The sequence below is a fragment of the Sciurus carolinensis genome, chromosome 17 (genome assembly GCF_902686445.1).
Source record: "Sciurus carolinensis chromosome 17, mSciCar1.2, whole genome shotgun sequence".
Taxonomy (NCBI): domain Eukaryota; kingdom Metazoa; phylum Chordata; class Mammalia; order Rodentia; family Sciuridae; genus Sciurus; species Sciurus carolinensis.
In genome coordinates this window covers 54355105-54370145 of record NC_062229.1, presented here as the reverse complement: position 1 = coordinate 54370145, position 15041 = coordinate 54355105, and the positions used below count along the sequence as shown (strand labels likewise).

At 42.4% G+C, this 15041-nt stretch overlaps 1 protein-coding gene across 2 annotated transcripts in view; it reads left to right on the top strand.

Moving 5' to 3' along the window:
- Positions 1 to 15041, top strand: part of Cacna2d3 (calcium voltage-gated channel auxiliary subunit alpha2delta 3) — an 885854-nt gene that overhangs the window by 613304 nt on the left and 257509 nt on the right. Inside the window, exon 14 of one of the 2 annotated variants that reach the window (XM_047531971.1) lies at positions 12684 to 12701. The exons of the other annotated variant lie outside the window; for it this stretch is intronic. Coding sequence (XP_047387927.1) covers positions 12684 to 12701 — 18 coding nt within the window. The remainder of the gene's footprint in view (positions 1 to 12683; positions 12702 to 15041) is intronic. 2 annotated transcript variants of the gene reach the window in all.

Below are 15041 nucleotides of genomic sequence, written 5' to 3'. Positions count from 1 at the left end.
CTCAGTAATATATATCACATCAGAGTAGAAAGACCTGCAATTGTACTTGTTTCAAGCTAATAGTGTGTTCTTATATCACGGACACTATGAAATGTGTAACTTAAAAGGTTGTTTATTTAGATATATATACATATATGTGTGTGTGTGTGTGTGTGTGTGTGTATTGTACAATTACTATGCATTCATAATTGTAATACAAAAGTCTTACTTTGCATACAACAACACAGACTCTCGCTCTGGGCTCTTGGGCCACAAGTTCTGTCTTGGATGTGCTTGGTTCATATATTGTCTTGGATGTGCTTGGTTCATATATATATATTGTACTGATGTTGTGTCCCAGTCTTTGAGACTGGGTTATTTTTACCTTAATTTCTAGCCCTTTTGATTTTTAAAAAAATTTGATCTAATTTGTTATACATGATAGCAGAATGCATTTCGACTCATTGTACACCAGGAGAGCACAACTTCTCATTTCTCTGATTGTACACGATGCAGAATCACACCATACATGTAATCATACACAAACATACATACGTAGGGTAATAATGTCTGTCTCATTCTACCATCTTTCCCACCTCTATAGCCCCTTCCCTCCCCTCCTCCCCTCTGCCCAATCCAAAGTTCCTCCATTCTTCCCTTGCCCCCCACCCATTATGAATCAGCATCCACTTATCAGAGAAAACATTTGACTTTACGTTTTGGGGGACTGGCTTACTTTGCTTAGCATGAAATTCTCCAGCTGCATTCATTTACCTTCAAATGCCATAATTTCATTCTTCTTTAAGGCTGGGTAGTGTTCCATTGTGTGTATACACAATGTGACAAATATCTTCTATCCTTCCCACTGTGGACATGGAGGGTGACAGGAGAAGTCTTCACTTTTCAATTAACAGAGTGGATGAGTTGGGGTGGGGGTGTCTTTCCTGTCACCTTTCTGTAGGACCCAGTATTCGTATTGAAGTTGCTACACAGACTTCTCTGTGGTCCAACAGTTGGGCAGATGTCAGCACAATCTCTCTTGAGGACATCTGTTGAGCAAAGGAATGGTTTGGGTGCAGACTCTTTTCATTGGTTTTCCTCTGAGGGTTTTTTATGTCGCTTTGTGTGGGGGAGGATGGGAACCCATTCATCTATTTTGCAGGCATTCAAGTTCTTTGGCTCCCCTCTTCCTTGGTGAGACTTTCCTTGGGAGCCATTCTGGCTATGCTTGACCCTTCTGCTTCTCCATGTATACCTGGCCTGCCAGATGGGCTCTCTGCTTTCAGACAACAGAGCTCATACCTTTCCCAGGTGGCTGCAGATCCCAGTGACGGGAGACTGAAAGAAAGTATCGGCGCCTTCCTAGGCTGCGCCCCTGCGGTACTTGTCTTGCTCCATGCCGTTCCTCCCTGAACCTTCTCTCGCACAGTGTCTCCTTATATGGCCCTTAGTTGGCTCCAACTTATCATCTCAGAGGAATTACATGACATGCATAAATTATGAGACATTTTTGCAAATTAAGTTTTAATTAAAACCAGCAGCTCTGAGCATCCAACTGGAAGCAGTCACAATGCTGAAAAGTGACACTGGTGGGGTGGGAGTTCAAGACAAGGGCTGGGTGGATTTGCATCCTGTTTGGATTATTCCAAAACGAAAGCTGCAGCAAAGAGCTTCCTTTCCTACCAGACCCTGCTCTGTCCACACTGCTGTCTTCCACTGATGTCTTATTGCCTCCTAACCCTTACACTGCTGTATAGACCACTATGATTTCCAGGCAGGAAACGCTAACACATCATGGTGGTAGTTTTCTCTGAACTTTGCCAAATTTCCATTCGGTTCTACCGACCCACGTTCTCACAAAGAACTGGCAGGACCTTGGGCTCCCCCGCACTGCCAGAACTCCGATTCAGATCGCTTTTCAGCAGAATGACTGACCACCCAAAATAAAGCAGAAGAATGACAATTTTAATTGGAACCTTATTTTCCTGATAAAATGCAGAGTTCAAGTCTGATGAGAAATGGTTTCTTATTGTGAGAATTTTCAGAACGTTATAATGAGCAAAATGTCTGGGGTTTTCCCCTTGCTGATAGTCCTGGCTATATGTAATGTGAGAATTTTTCTGGTCGGCCCATTAATAATCCACATTTTCCAGCATCCCTCAAAATGTCTTCAATCAAATGAATAATTTATGCAGGCTTGCCTTTCTTCTACGCCGAACTTCACTCCAAGAACAAAACCCCCAGATCTTTTCATCTGAAATTTGTTTGGAAAAAAAAAAAAAAATCTGACCTTCAGTGATCAGTCCACTTCTTTTCTACTAAATAACCTCATCTGTGGTGGGCAGCGTGGTCTTCTCTGTAGGCCTACAACAGAGCTAGCCAGTTGGCCACTGGAAGTCTGGCAGTTTAATATTCGGTATTTAACTCGTTTGGAACATGAGAAAGGCTCCTGCATCTAATCTGTATTTTTAAAAAATTGCTGGAAGATTTTTAAAGATGATACATAATGTTGGCTTGTGAGTGGGGAAAAGAACATCAGAAAGACAGAACTTTGGTCATAGTGAATCTGAAGCACTTTTCTGGACATCATTTAGCTCCCTTCCATCAAGAGAGCAAGTTCTTGAAAAGTGGAGTGTGTGTAGCAATTTGGCTACAAAGATGTTTATAGCAGTGTCATTCATGTTAGTGACAAAACAAAATATCCCAGATAACCAAAAATAAATAATTGATACATATATGTGTGTGTATATATATACACACACATATATGTATAGAGACTCATATTGCAATGAATTCATTAAAATAAGTAAGAAAGGAAGGAAGAGAAAGAAAGATAAAAAAGAAAAGGGAGAAAAAGTTAAGTAATTATATATTAATTATTTAAGTAAGTAATTTATTATATATTTAAATAACGCTGTGCAGTCATTCATCATATGTTGAAATCAACAATGGATGTTGGCATCATAGATGGCTTTTAAAAATTTTTTTAATTTGTTCTAATTAGTTACACCTGACAGTAGAATGCATTTATGCATTTTGATAAATCATACATAAATAGAGTATAATCTCTCATTTTTCTGATTGTACATATTGCAGGATCACATTGGTCATGCAGTCATATATGTACATGAGGTAATAATGTCTCTTTCCCTCTACTCTCCTCCATGACCATTCCCCTCCCTTCACTCCCCTCTACCTAATCTAGAGTAACTCTTCTTCCCTAGTGCCCCACCTCCTTATTGCAAATTAGCATAGATAGCTTTAACGGTCTTCTTTTGCCCATCTATCACATCTTATTTTCTCCAAGGAACATTCATTGCTCAAGATTCTTACAAAGATACACTCTGAAAAGTATAGATGCTGCTTAGAAGGTCTTTCTGTCCATTTTGTTGTTGCTTTTAAACATAGCAGCAGAAAAAGAAGTGATGTTCCATCTGAGCCCTGAAGTGGCTGTTGAAAAGGCACTATTAAATTATATATGGTCTGGTAAGATAATATCCAAACTCAGAGAAGCAGGAACATTTGGAATACATAGTTACCATTTTCCCTGCAAGTCTTTCCAACAGGGTTTGAAGGACTTACAGATAGGCAGTCAGAAATTGGAATGGAGACTTGAATAATTTTAAAGCATAAGGTTATTTTTTTTTCTATTGAGTCTATTTTAATTTTTATCTCTGCCTGTGTCGTGCTATCTCTCTATGCCACTGCTTCCTCTTCCCTCCTTAACCATGACAAGGGGTTAGTTGAAGCCATGCGTGGGAAGTCGCCTCAGTCGGAGTCTGTAGAACCAGCAGCAGGCTGCCCACATCTAAGGAACTAGAGAAGGGACAGGGGTAGAGGAAGAAGATGACGGACACTTACACGAAATCAGGGGAGGAGGAGAGGGTGGCCATTCCGAGCAGCGGAGTGCTCGGAGAGATACCCTTGCCTCCTGACTAATCCAGAATTATCATAAAGGCCAGGATAGCTTCCAGACTTTGGAGAAATATGATGCTCCGCGTGTTTATAAGGAAATTTCATGCATAGCATTGGAAATCTTTTGAGGAAATTACCCCTGAGTATTTTTAAAGCTGACCAAGCAGTAAATGGAAGTATTTTGATGAATCCTTTGATGTGTGCAAGTAAACTCTAGGCATGATCCGCCACGGTATGTACCTAGAGATGGCCAGCTGCAAATTTCCATGGGAAGAATGAGGGGAACAGTTCTCTCAGGTTCCCTGATGGCTCAAACTAAGATGGAAGCCCCTAGAAGCCAATGGGAGACAGGGGCTTACATGATATCAGTGGCACTGAGTTCTCTCCGTCTCACTGCTGTGCTTTTCAGGTTGTTGGCATTATTCTTGGGCCCATCTGATGGTCTGGACCTAGTTCATTCATCTTCAGATATTCCAGTGGGGAGAAGAAAGGGGAGGAAGAGAGAGGGTTTTCATTCTTGGTTACTTTTTTAAATTTTTATTTTTTTATTTGTTCTTCTAGATATTCATGACAGTAGAGTGTATTTTGGCATATTATACATACATGGAGTATAACTTATTCTAATTAGGACCCTATTCTTCTGGTTGTACATGATGCGGAGTTACTCTGGTTATGTATTCAAATATGAGGATAAGAAAGTTATGTCCGATTAATTCTATTGCCCTTCCTATTCCCCTCCCACTCCCTTCCCTTCATTCCCCTTTGTTTATAGCAGTTCAGTTCACAATAGCTAAGTTGTGGAACCAACATAGGTACCCTTCAACAGATAAATGGATAAAGAAAATGTGGCACATATACTCAATGGAATATTACTCAGCCATAAATAAGAATGAAATTATGGCATTTGCCTGTAAATGGATACAACTGGAGAATATCATACTAAGTGAAATAAGCCAGTCCCAAAAAAACCAAAAGCCAAATGTTCTCTCTGATATGTGAATGGTGACCCACAATAAGGGAGGGTGGGAGGGGAAGAATAGGAGTTCATTCTTGGTTACTTCAATAAAAATTCTGATTAGATGATATCAGGTCACATATTTACCCAGAGCCAATTGCTGTGGCCAGGGAGCTACTAAGTTGTTTGACTTAGACTGGTCACTGTCCACATCATAGACTTGACCTCTCACCTAGAATTCAGAGGCAGTATGAAAGAAAGGGGTTGGCACAGAGAGACATGTGTTCACCCTAATAGTCACCCACTGACTAATGTACCTCGTTCAGGTGTCGTCACTTCACTTAACCCACTATCAAGAAGTGATGGCCTCGTAAATGATAATCTGGGGTGCTGTTGTCCATGTGGTCCAGGTTCATGGTATCATCCGAGGTTGTGGGTTACTATGGTAACTGCTTACACACCATCAGATTGAGACTTTGGGAGGTTACAAGGTCAAAATACTATTACAAAACAGCAGCTGTTAAGGGTCAGTTGCTTTTATGGAGACTCAGTATGTATTATCTCATTTAATTCTCAAATCCATCTCATGAAATAGAATTATTACTATAATCTCATAGATGATAAATCCAGAGCACAGAGACAACATATTGTTGCCCAGGGTGTCATGGCTGGCAAGTGGTAAAGATCATGTTTGAAACCTGGTTTACCAAACTCTAAGGTCCTCCCTCCTTCATTCATTTCTTCTTTCCCTTCCTTTCTTTCTTCTTTTTTCTTTCTACTTCCTCCTACCTTTCACTCCTTTCTCTTTCTTTCTTTCTCTTACTTTCTTTATTTTTCCTTCCTTCCTTCCTTCCTCTCTCCTTCCTTCCTTCCTTCCTTAATTCCTTCTTCTTTATCTTCCTTCCTCTCTCCCTCCCTTCCATTTCTTCCTTTGTTTCCTTTCCTTCCCTCTTTTCTTCCTCCCTCTTCCTCTTTCTTTCTTCCTCTTTCTTTCTTTCTTTCTTTCTTTCTTTCTTTCTTTCTTTCTTTTTTTATTTCCTTTGCCTTTTCCTTCCTCCAAGAAATACACCCTGAATCCTGAATCTTACCAGGGTCCAGGCATAGGTATAGTCCCTGGTGCTTCAACAGTGAGTGACTGGGGGAAGATGGCCCCTGGATGGATCATGAATCCCTGTGTGGAGAGCTAATAAGAAAGTGAGCAAGTGAATGGGAAGCTGACAGAATACAGTGCATGCTAAGGCAAGAGCAAGCAAGTGATGTTCTAGAAGTACGCTTGGTGGGGAGATGGAACGTCCTGTCCGAAGAGGGGCAGGGAGAACTGAAGGCCGACAGAGGGACTGGGGTCAGTGAATCAGGGGTCAGGGAATTGACATGGGCGTGGGACGCAGCTCTGCCACACAAAGAAAGGCACCTACGAAGGCTGTGAGGCATGAACAACAAGCTTGCCCAACGCCACGGTGATACAGATCATTGAAGAGATGGGGAGGGCAGAGATGCAGATGCACAGCAGCAGTGGCTTGGCCACAAATGGACACAGGCAGGACAGGACCTGCATCCCTGAATCTTAGCTCCTTGGAGACCTTCCCCACCTTGGTCTGGGCTTGGAGTTTGGGCCGCAGAACCTTCTCTGTGGAGTGGGGATCTTTATCCAATTGCTTCATGAAGTATGATGGGAGATTATAAAGGCAAGTATTCACAAGGAAATAAATGAAGTGAGCACAAGGATCCTTTTTCTAATAGCTGGGATTTATGGCTCATTCATAAAGCCTGAGGCAAAGAGCCCGGTCGACAAATGGGATAAGCATATGTGGGCCAGGCTTTTTGTGTTTGATTGTTTTACACAGTGGGCAGGAAAATGCTTTATTTCCTACTTGGTTTTTACATATTTTATGGTGAAATGTGTTGTTTTGATCAATAGACCTTTAATTGGACTTTTATGTTTGAAAAATTTTCCACTTGACTCCAGGACTTCATTGAATGAGAGCGATGGATGTTCCCTCAGTCACCCCCCTGGCTCTGCATGAAATGCTGACGTAGATGTGAAATCAATGAGGAGAGACTGAACAAAAACACTCCCATCCCTTGGGACAGGAAGTGTCTCTTGTGGAACCACCTTTATTATTATGGCATCAGGGAGCCCCTAATCCCTCCCCTAGGCTCCTCCTCTCACAGAATCCATCTAGTCACGCAGGTCTCTAACTGGTGGACAGCCCTACCATCCAGACTCCTGCCTGCATGAGGTGACATCATGCACATGCTGGTGGTGGCTGGGCTCTGAACATCCAGCCACCTACCTCCACCTCAGCCTGCAAGTCTGAGAGACATCTTAAACTTCGGTCGGTTTTAGAAAGAAACCGAAGTCTGGGTATTTTTCCTCAGAGGCGCTTATCCCAGTCATCAGCTTCTCAGTAAACGGTGGTTCCGGAGTTGTATTTATCTGGGTCCATTCTTGGGCCTGGGCCACATACACTTATCCCATTTGTAGACTGGGCCCCTTGGATGCATTCTTGATGTCTCTCCTCTCATATCATCATCCAGTCCATCTTCTCTAGTCTCAAAGCCACCTCAGGCCAGAGCACAGCCTGATGCCTTCATCGCTAGCACCCTGGTCCGTTCTCCATCCGCTTTCATCTAGATCATCAGCCACTACTTGGTGGCCCCACCCCCACCTCCCACTTCTCCCATTCTGCCTTTGCTGCTCTCTGGCTATATGACCTCACAGTTTCATCACCTACAAAATCGGGGTAGTCATGCCCTTACCTAATAAGATTGCTGTGAGTTTTCAATAAGTTAACCTAAGTCAGGTAGTTTGAATGGTAGATAACATATCATAGCTATTATAATCACTCATCATTACTGGACATCCTAGCACATGGTTTCCATCCTTCAGAAAACCACAGAGGTCAGAATGCCTGCTGTAGCTCTAGCCATGGTTTCTGTCTTCCCAGCAGCAGAACGGAGGGAGGAACGGCCATATCCAAGCACATCTTGCTGACCACATATGACTTTGCTTAGCCACATTCATCTCTCATAGAGTCTTTAGCTAAGTCTGGCTGAAGATGGGGTTTGTGTTACTAAAAACAGAAGGGCAGGACGTTGGTTCATGCCGCTGACAGCAGCGAGGCTGTGAGCAGGAGGGGATTGGTGGGATGGAAGTCGTATGGCATGAGCAGTTAGAGGAGCCTTCGTGGAGAGGGTGACCACGGACTGGAGAAGTAAGTCTTTCCCAGGCAAGGAGGGAGGGTCTGAGAAAGAGTTCTAGGATGAGCGAAGAGCAGGTATAAATTTCTGTGACATGAGAGAGCATGGAAATATTCATGCTGCCCTGGACATCACGCGCCGCGTGCTGAGAAGCTTGCTGGACGAGGTCGAGGCTCTTCCATAAGAAGGGCTGCTAGGATTCCTCACAGCCCTTTTTGCTGATGGCTGATGCTCACATGAATTGACCCATGAGATCCCCAGATCCTCCAGAGGCCTGTACGGATACTAGTACCCCTTCCTCTGCACAAGAAGCAGTGCTGTAGGCCAGTGATTGGAGTGGACGTGGGTGACAGACTTGACTTTGATCTGAACTTGAGCACTCCTTGATTTGGATGAGCCACTTGGCCGTTCTAAATATTGTCATCTTCCTGATCTATAAACGGAGAATGCTATCAACATCTGACTCAGAGATGCAAAGTGAGGACCTAAAGAGCCACAGATGGCATTTAGCTAAGTACCTGATCCATGGAGAGTGTTCAGTAAGCAGTGATTGTCTCTATTTTTTGCTGTCACCTCATCTTCATCCCTTTCTTCTCCTTCATTCTCTTGAATAATATATTGACACATTCTTCCTTTCTTTCTTTTTTATTTTTTATTTTGAGACAGGGTCTTGCAAGTTGCTTAGGACCTCACTAAGTTGCGGAGGCTGGCCTTGAACTCGTGATCCTCCTATCTCAGTCTACCAAGCCACTGGGGTTATAGGCTACAGGAATGCACCACCATGCCCAGCTCATTCTTTCTTTATTTAAATGTGATGTTTCACATGAAGTACATCCTGCATCCAGATTTTCCCTGCAAGCTCTTGGCAAACCATAATTTCTTTCTTTTATCTTTTCTTTAGAAAAATGACTTGAAAATGTCTATACCCAGCTGTGTTTAGAATCATACAATCTGGGGTATTAGACCTGGAAGGGACCCAAGGTTGCCCATCCAGACTTTCATGTGAGAAAATAGAGTCAGGGAGGTGGCACCTGGCTGCCCATGCCTGACAGAGTGACTTTGAGGAAGAAAAGGTCTCCACTGTGTGGAAAGAAAGAGAAGTCACCTCACCTCAGGCCTAGTGATGATGGTATGTTAGCTTCTCGTCATTGTGACCAAAATACATGACAATAACAACTTAGAGGAGGAAAGAGTTATTTTGGCTCATGGTTTCAGAGGCTTCAGTCCATGGTTGACTGCATTCTAGTCAGACATATCATGGTGGGGAAAACATCTCAGCTCATGGCAGCCAGGAACCAGAGGGGGGAGGGAGAGTGACGGGCAGCAGGACAGCCAGAGAGATGATAAACCCTTCCAGGGAATGCCCCCTGTTTCCTACTGCCTCCAACCATGCCCCACCTATCTATGTCTACCACCCCCACTGAAATTATGAATCCATCAAATGGATTAATCCACAAGTCAGTTAGACAATCACACATATACTAGAAGTCTACACCTGTCGTATGGGAATCCATATGACTTATGAAAGATATGGTTGCATATCTTTCCTAGCAGAGATGTCTTCCTATTGAAAACCATCAGCTTCGGTTATCTGCATGATGTGTGTGTTGGGGGGATGCAGATTCAAAGCAGTTATCCCAATTATCTTTCTTGCCATCAACCCTGGGTACACTCTAGTAATGTGGTGACCTGATTTAACCATGATGGCACCAGTCACAGGCTCAACAAAGTCAAACCTACCTACAGGGCTGAGAGCTACTCTGCTGTCATGAAATTTGTAACCTAGTAGAAGAGAGAGATATTAAGCAAATAAAGTACATGGTCATTATAGATGTGCTCAGAACTACGAAGAAAAATAAGACCTTAAGAGATCATCATGTCCAGGGACATGTTTCCTTGTGTTTTAGCTCACAGCAAACATTGCTAATTGGATATTATATTTTTTTCTAATGAAACTCAGACAAAACTTTAGAATTCTTGTCAACACGGCCTGGGGGCAGCCATTGCTAATCAATAAGAGTTGGTTCTCAATTCAAAACCTATTGACCATCCAAGATCTGGCCTGTTCCCAGTCATCCCTCCACCTTTCCTGTTTACACATGAGCACAGCAAGTCAAAGGCTGGAAAGCATGTGCCTCAAGAGCCCCTCCGCAGGAATGGTCTGGCTTCCAGTTCAGGGCTCTGCACACCTTTCATAAAAGTTGAGTGAATGATGTATGGAGGGAGCCTACTCCCAAGCAGTAGCATCTGTGGCTGCAGATGATCTGATCTAAATTTGTTATGTTCTATTCTGAGGCTCCTTCTCAAGGGCCAACCTGTTTAGGGCATCACAAGCTGTAATTTACATTATTTCAAAACTCCAATAGGAAAGTTGCTCTTTGTTCTCATGAGTTACTTCTTGAGGAAAGTACATGTTTTGTGGAGAGTTTGAGGCCACTCTTAAACTGAGGACATCACCACAAAGACCTAGTCTCTTATTTTCCTGCCCAGGATTTCTTCTTGTGTGCTTAAATGGGGAAGTCTTTTTGAACCTTGTTTCCTGACCAACCAAGATAAAACTTTAAGAAAAAAAGACAGGCAGAAGGACCAAAGATATCTCTCCTTTGGCAGTTTGTGCAAGACTTAACTTAGCTATTTATTTTGCAGTTCATCAAACATTTCAAATTCTCAATGGCCCCCTGTACATTCCATGTGACCACAGTTCAATATGAATGCTTTTCTAAGAAAACAGACTTTTTTTCCATTCTACATAATTTGTGTGTGTTGTTTCTTTTCTGTTGTGTGAAAAGATGTTGCATAGTTCAGAATCCTGTCTTTAAGTGATTGCTCGTTTGAGGCTCAGTTCCTTACCTCTGGATACAATTTTTTCCCTGAACTCTTGAGATATGATCTAGAGGATCTTGTGAAGTTCCTTTTTGAATAGTTGTAGCCATAAATAGGAGAAAAGAATCAGAAAAATAGGCTTGTTTTTCTGTCTTCTTAGATGGGGAGACCTGTTTGGGATAAAAATGTTTGTAGTGTGGAGAAGCTGGAATCTGCTTTTCATGGACATTCTCAATACCTCTTTGGTGACATCTCTGAAGTCCAAGACTTTTTATTTTCTTGGATTTATCCCTTCTCCCCTTTGCTGGGCTCCATCCACAGGGACCAGGGCTGAGGACAGGCTATGGGAGCCCCCGGTCTTTGTTCATATGAAAAAGAACATTCTTCCCAGAGTGAAAACAATGGGAAAGGCAGAAGATTTGACTGGGGGACCCGAGGATGTGTGATTTAGTTGTTTTGTGTCTCCTAAACCTTCTGAATTTATAAGATCTAGAGAGATACGGGTAAAAAGTCTGGAGCCACAATTCCCGAATTTTTTCATTCTTACTTTGTCAAGAGTTAAGTTGAATCTGCACATCCTAAAGTCGGGCAGCCCAGAACTACAACTTTTTATCTAATGGGTTGTTTTGTATCATGACTTAACTTCTAAGTTCCATTTTATTTTCCATCTGTTAAGTGGGGGGGACCTAGCATTAGGCTTCTGTGATTTAATGGGATAATGCAAATAAAGGACTTCAACACAGTGGTTACACAGTGGTTGCTTTGTCACAGCCTGGTGGCAAGTTCTTGCTTGATTAATGGTTAGGCACTATGACGAGAAATCAGGTCTTCATAATGATGTAATTTCTAGATTAGGTATTGAATACATGGATAATGTTAAATCCTTTCCAGATTAGAGAAATGCCTTTCAAATCATGGTGTGTATAATGTCAATGACGGCAAAGTGGCATTGAGTGATAGTCTAATAGTCTCAACGTAGAAAAACAAATATGTCTCATAAATGTTCATCTTTTTCCTCCTACATCTTCATATCTGTTCTTTGTGTGCCATTGGGAAGGCTCTTATATCTTATTTTATGAATTGCCTATCTTTTCATTGTTCTGAGAATCTCAGCTTTACTCTAAATGCACAAACCTTGGTGCTTGCTTCCTTAACCACCAATAAAGGAAAGAGTTAATGTGCTAGAAAGCAAGGAAAATTGACTTTCAGAGCAGAACATTTTCTTCTAGCAATCTTACCTTTATGTACAGCAGGACTTCTCAGCTTTGGCACTGTTAATGTATGGACTGGATTATTCTTTGTTGTGGGAGCTGTCCTGTGAGTTGTAGGATGTTTTGAATGTCTACCCACAGGACGCCAACAGTTTTCTTCCCGTCCCCCCAAGTTGTGACAAGTCTGAGTACCTCTAGAGTGCCCTCCTCCAGCTGAGAACTGTTGGACTGCAGGAAAAAGGAGCTGGGTCATGGAGCTGGGCTTTTGGGGCCACTGGACAGAAGAACTTCAGATCCACCTGCTTTGGGCACAGCGATTTCCAAAACATCTGCAAGAAAACTCTCAGTTTATGTGTTGATACCATAAATTCCAAAGGCAGGTTAAATAACTAACACTGTAGCTCTATTTAGAAAAATGACTTGGGCTGAATTTTTACTTCATTCTTTTGCTCCTCATTCTGGTTTATGCATTTGCCAATGGCAGCAAAGTGAAATTTTACGGGTAACCTTAACTTCTTATATAATAATTGATGTTTTTCTTTTCTTTCTTTTTCTTTTTTGTTTTTGTTTTTGTTTCTTCTTTTCCCCTTATTTTTTAGCTCCCTCAGGCTCAAAAGGTAAACTCTTTTCGGTCCCATCCCAGTCATTGTCTGAACTTACAATCATGCATGACTCCATTGTGTTGTGCCTTTGGCCCCAATCATGACCAGTGAAATGGTTTTCCTCTCATTGCTTTAGAAACCTGAGGTAGGGCAGGAACATAGCAGCCCACAGACTCAGTGTCTCCTGTCCCCTGCCACCTGAGTCCTATGAAAAAACCCTGTTAGCCAGGCACAGTGGAGCACACCTGTACTCCCAGTGGCTCAGGAGGCCGAGGGAGGAAGATCAAGAATTCAAAGCCAGCCTCAGTAAGGTGCTAAGTAACTCAGTGAGACCCTGTCGCTAAATAAAATACAAAATAGGGCTGGGTATGTGGCTAAGTGGTTGAGTGCCCCTGAGTTCAACCCCTGTTACCGAAAAAAATAAAAAATAAAAAAACATTGTTATGACCAGTGATGGAAGGGCAGCTCCATGCCCAACCATTTTGTTAAAAATTCTCAAATAACAGGTCAAGAGTTAAGTTTGGCCCATTGCTTCACACAGAACATCCCAGGCCTTCCCTGGAATACTCTCACAGACAAGTGAAGAATTAGTAATTCCTAACGACCAAGTTTAAAATTCTGACTTTCTAACCCAAATCTCTGAAACTCCCCTTTGGTTTCAGTAATTTAAAAGTTACAGCTCCTTTGTCTTTTCACCCAGAGAAACTTAGAGCAGAGTTCTTGCCAATGGCCAGACCCTTTCACTGGTCCTCCTTGTCTATCTGACATGATCTGGCTCCACCATCTAGAATGTTCTCTATCCAGAAAGACTCCATGTGGTTGCAATGGTGGCTTGGCTGTGTTGTCCCCATGACATGTCATTGTATCCTAAGGGCAGTTAGGCTGAAAAAAAAAAAAAATCACGCTATGCCTGATGCATTATTATTGTATACTTTCCAAGCATAAGCAAGACTTCTGGAAGACACAGTAATTTCTGGGGGCCAGATGTGAATGAGTTTCATTTCAAGAGCAAAGGTATGACGCCACCCTGAAATTTAAGCGGCATCTCTCTGGCTTTCCACTTCAGGGATGATTTGGTTCCTTCTCACTGAGAGAGAGCACAACTGCTCTACAGAAGACAGTCTGTTCAGACCATATGGACAACCAGAGGCCTAGAAATCATTACACAATTACTCAAATATATTCAAGATATTTAAACAAGGCGAGACATGCTAGTCTGTGACTTGGCTTGTGGTAATGTTTGATTACACTTCAGTGCCATCACAAAAGGACTGAACACTTCATTAAAAGTTAAAATATTCGAAGATAGCAACATCATCCAGGGTAAATAGATGGTCAGAATTCCAGATTGTTTGGAAGGCTTGATGTCTTTGATAGGACATGCTTTCTTAATTGCCCATGTTTGAAATTTTTGGGGTTTTTTGGGTGAAGAGACTTAACAAATCAAGCCTCCCACATGAACTGGTCTGTAACTTACTGGCATTTATTCATCAAATTTCCACTGATCCATATACAAAAGCATCCCTGTTGTTGAAGATTCCTCATGATTTGGAGGTGCTATTGGCCATGGAATTTTAAAACAAAGTCCAGAACAAACCAAGACAGAAGATGGTAAGAACGAACATTGCTGGGATGTGCGACTTCCCAAAAGCCCTTATCTTCTTTGCGCTTTTTCTGTCTGTCATCATGTAGTGGCTCATGACTCTTGTCCTACAAAGTGGAGCAGGTTCCTAGGATCATATCAAGTCTAGAGTCAAGTAAGAGTCCTCAGATAGTTTCCCAATTTTTTTCAGGTCTTCAGAAAATGTCACAAAGTCTAAGGGAGTTGATCTGTAGCTCCATGTAACACGGAATAGCTCTGTCTCCAGTTCCTATCAGGCCTATGAAAACTTTTTTTCCTATTAAAGTAGAGAATATACTTAACCTTAAAAATATGAAGATCCCCATGTGGTTTCAGAACCCTTTGAGGAGTCAGGCACAGTGGTGCATGCCTATAATCCCAGTGTCTTAGGAAGCTGACGCAGGAGGATCACAAGTTCGAAGTTAGCCTCAGCAACTTAGCAAGACCCTGTCTCTCAAAAAAGCAAAAACAAACAAACAAACACTTTGGGGGGTAGTTTCTGGGCAGTTCGTCTCTGGAGAAGGAGTTTGAATGTGAACCTCAGGTATCTAGGCTGCAGAGCACAGGGCACTGAGGAGGACAATGCGGTTTCAAGGTGACCTCCCCCAGAACTGCAAGTTCCATTTAGTGATGTTTCAACCTCCCTGCCCGTCACTGTTCCTCACTCCCTGTCCCCAGTATTACCTCAGTGACACCTGAAGAGGCCTTTGTAAATGGACAAGGTTCTCACAAGC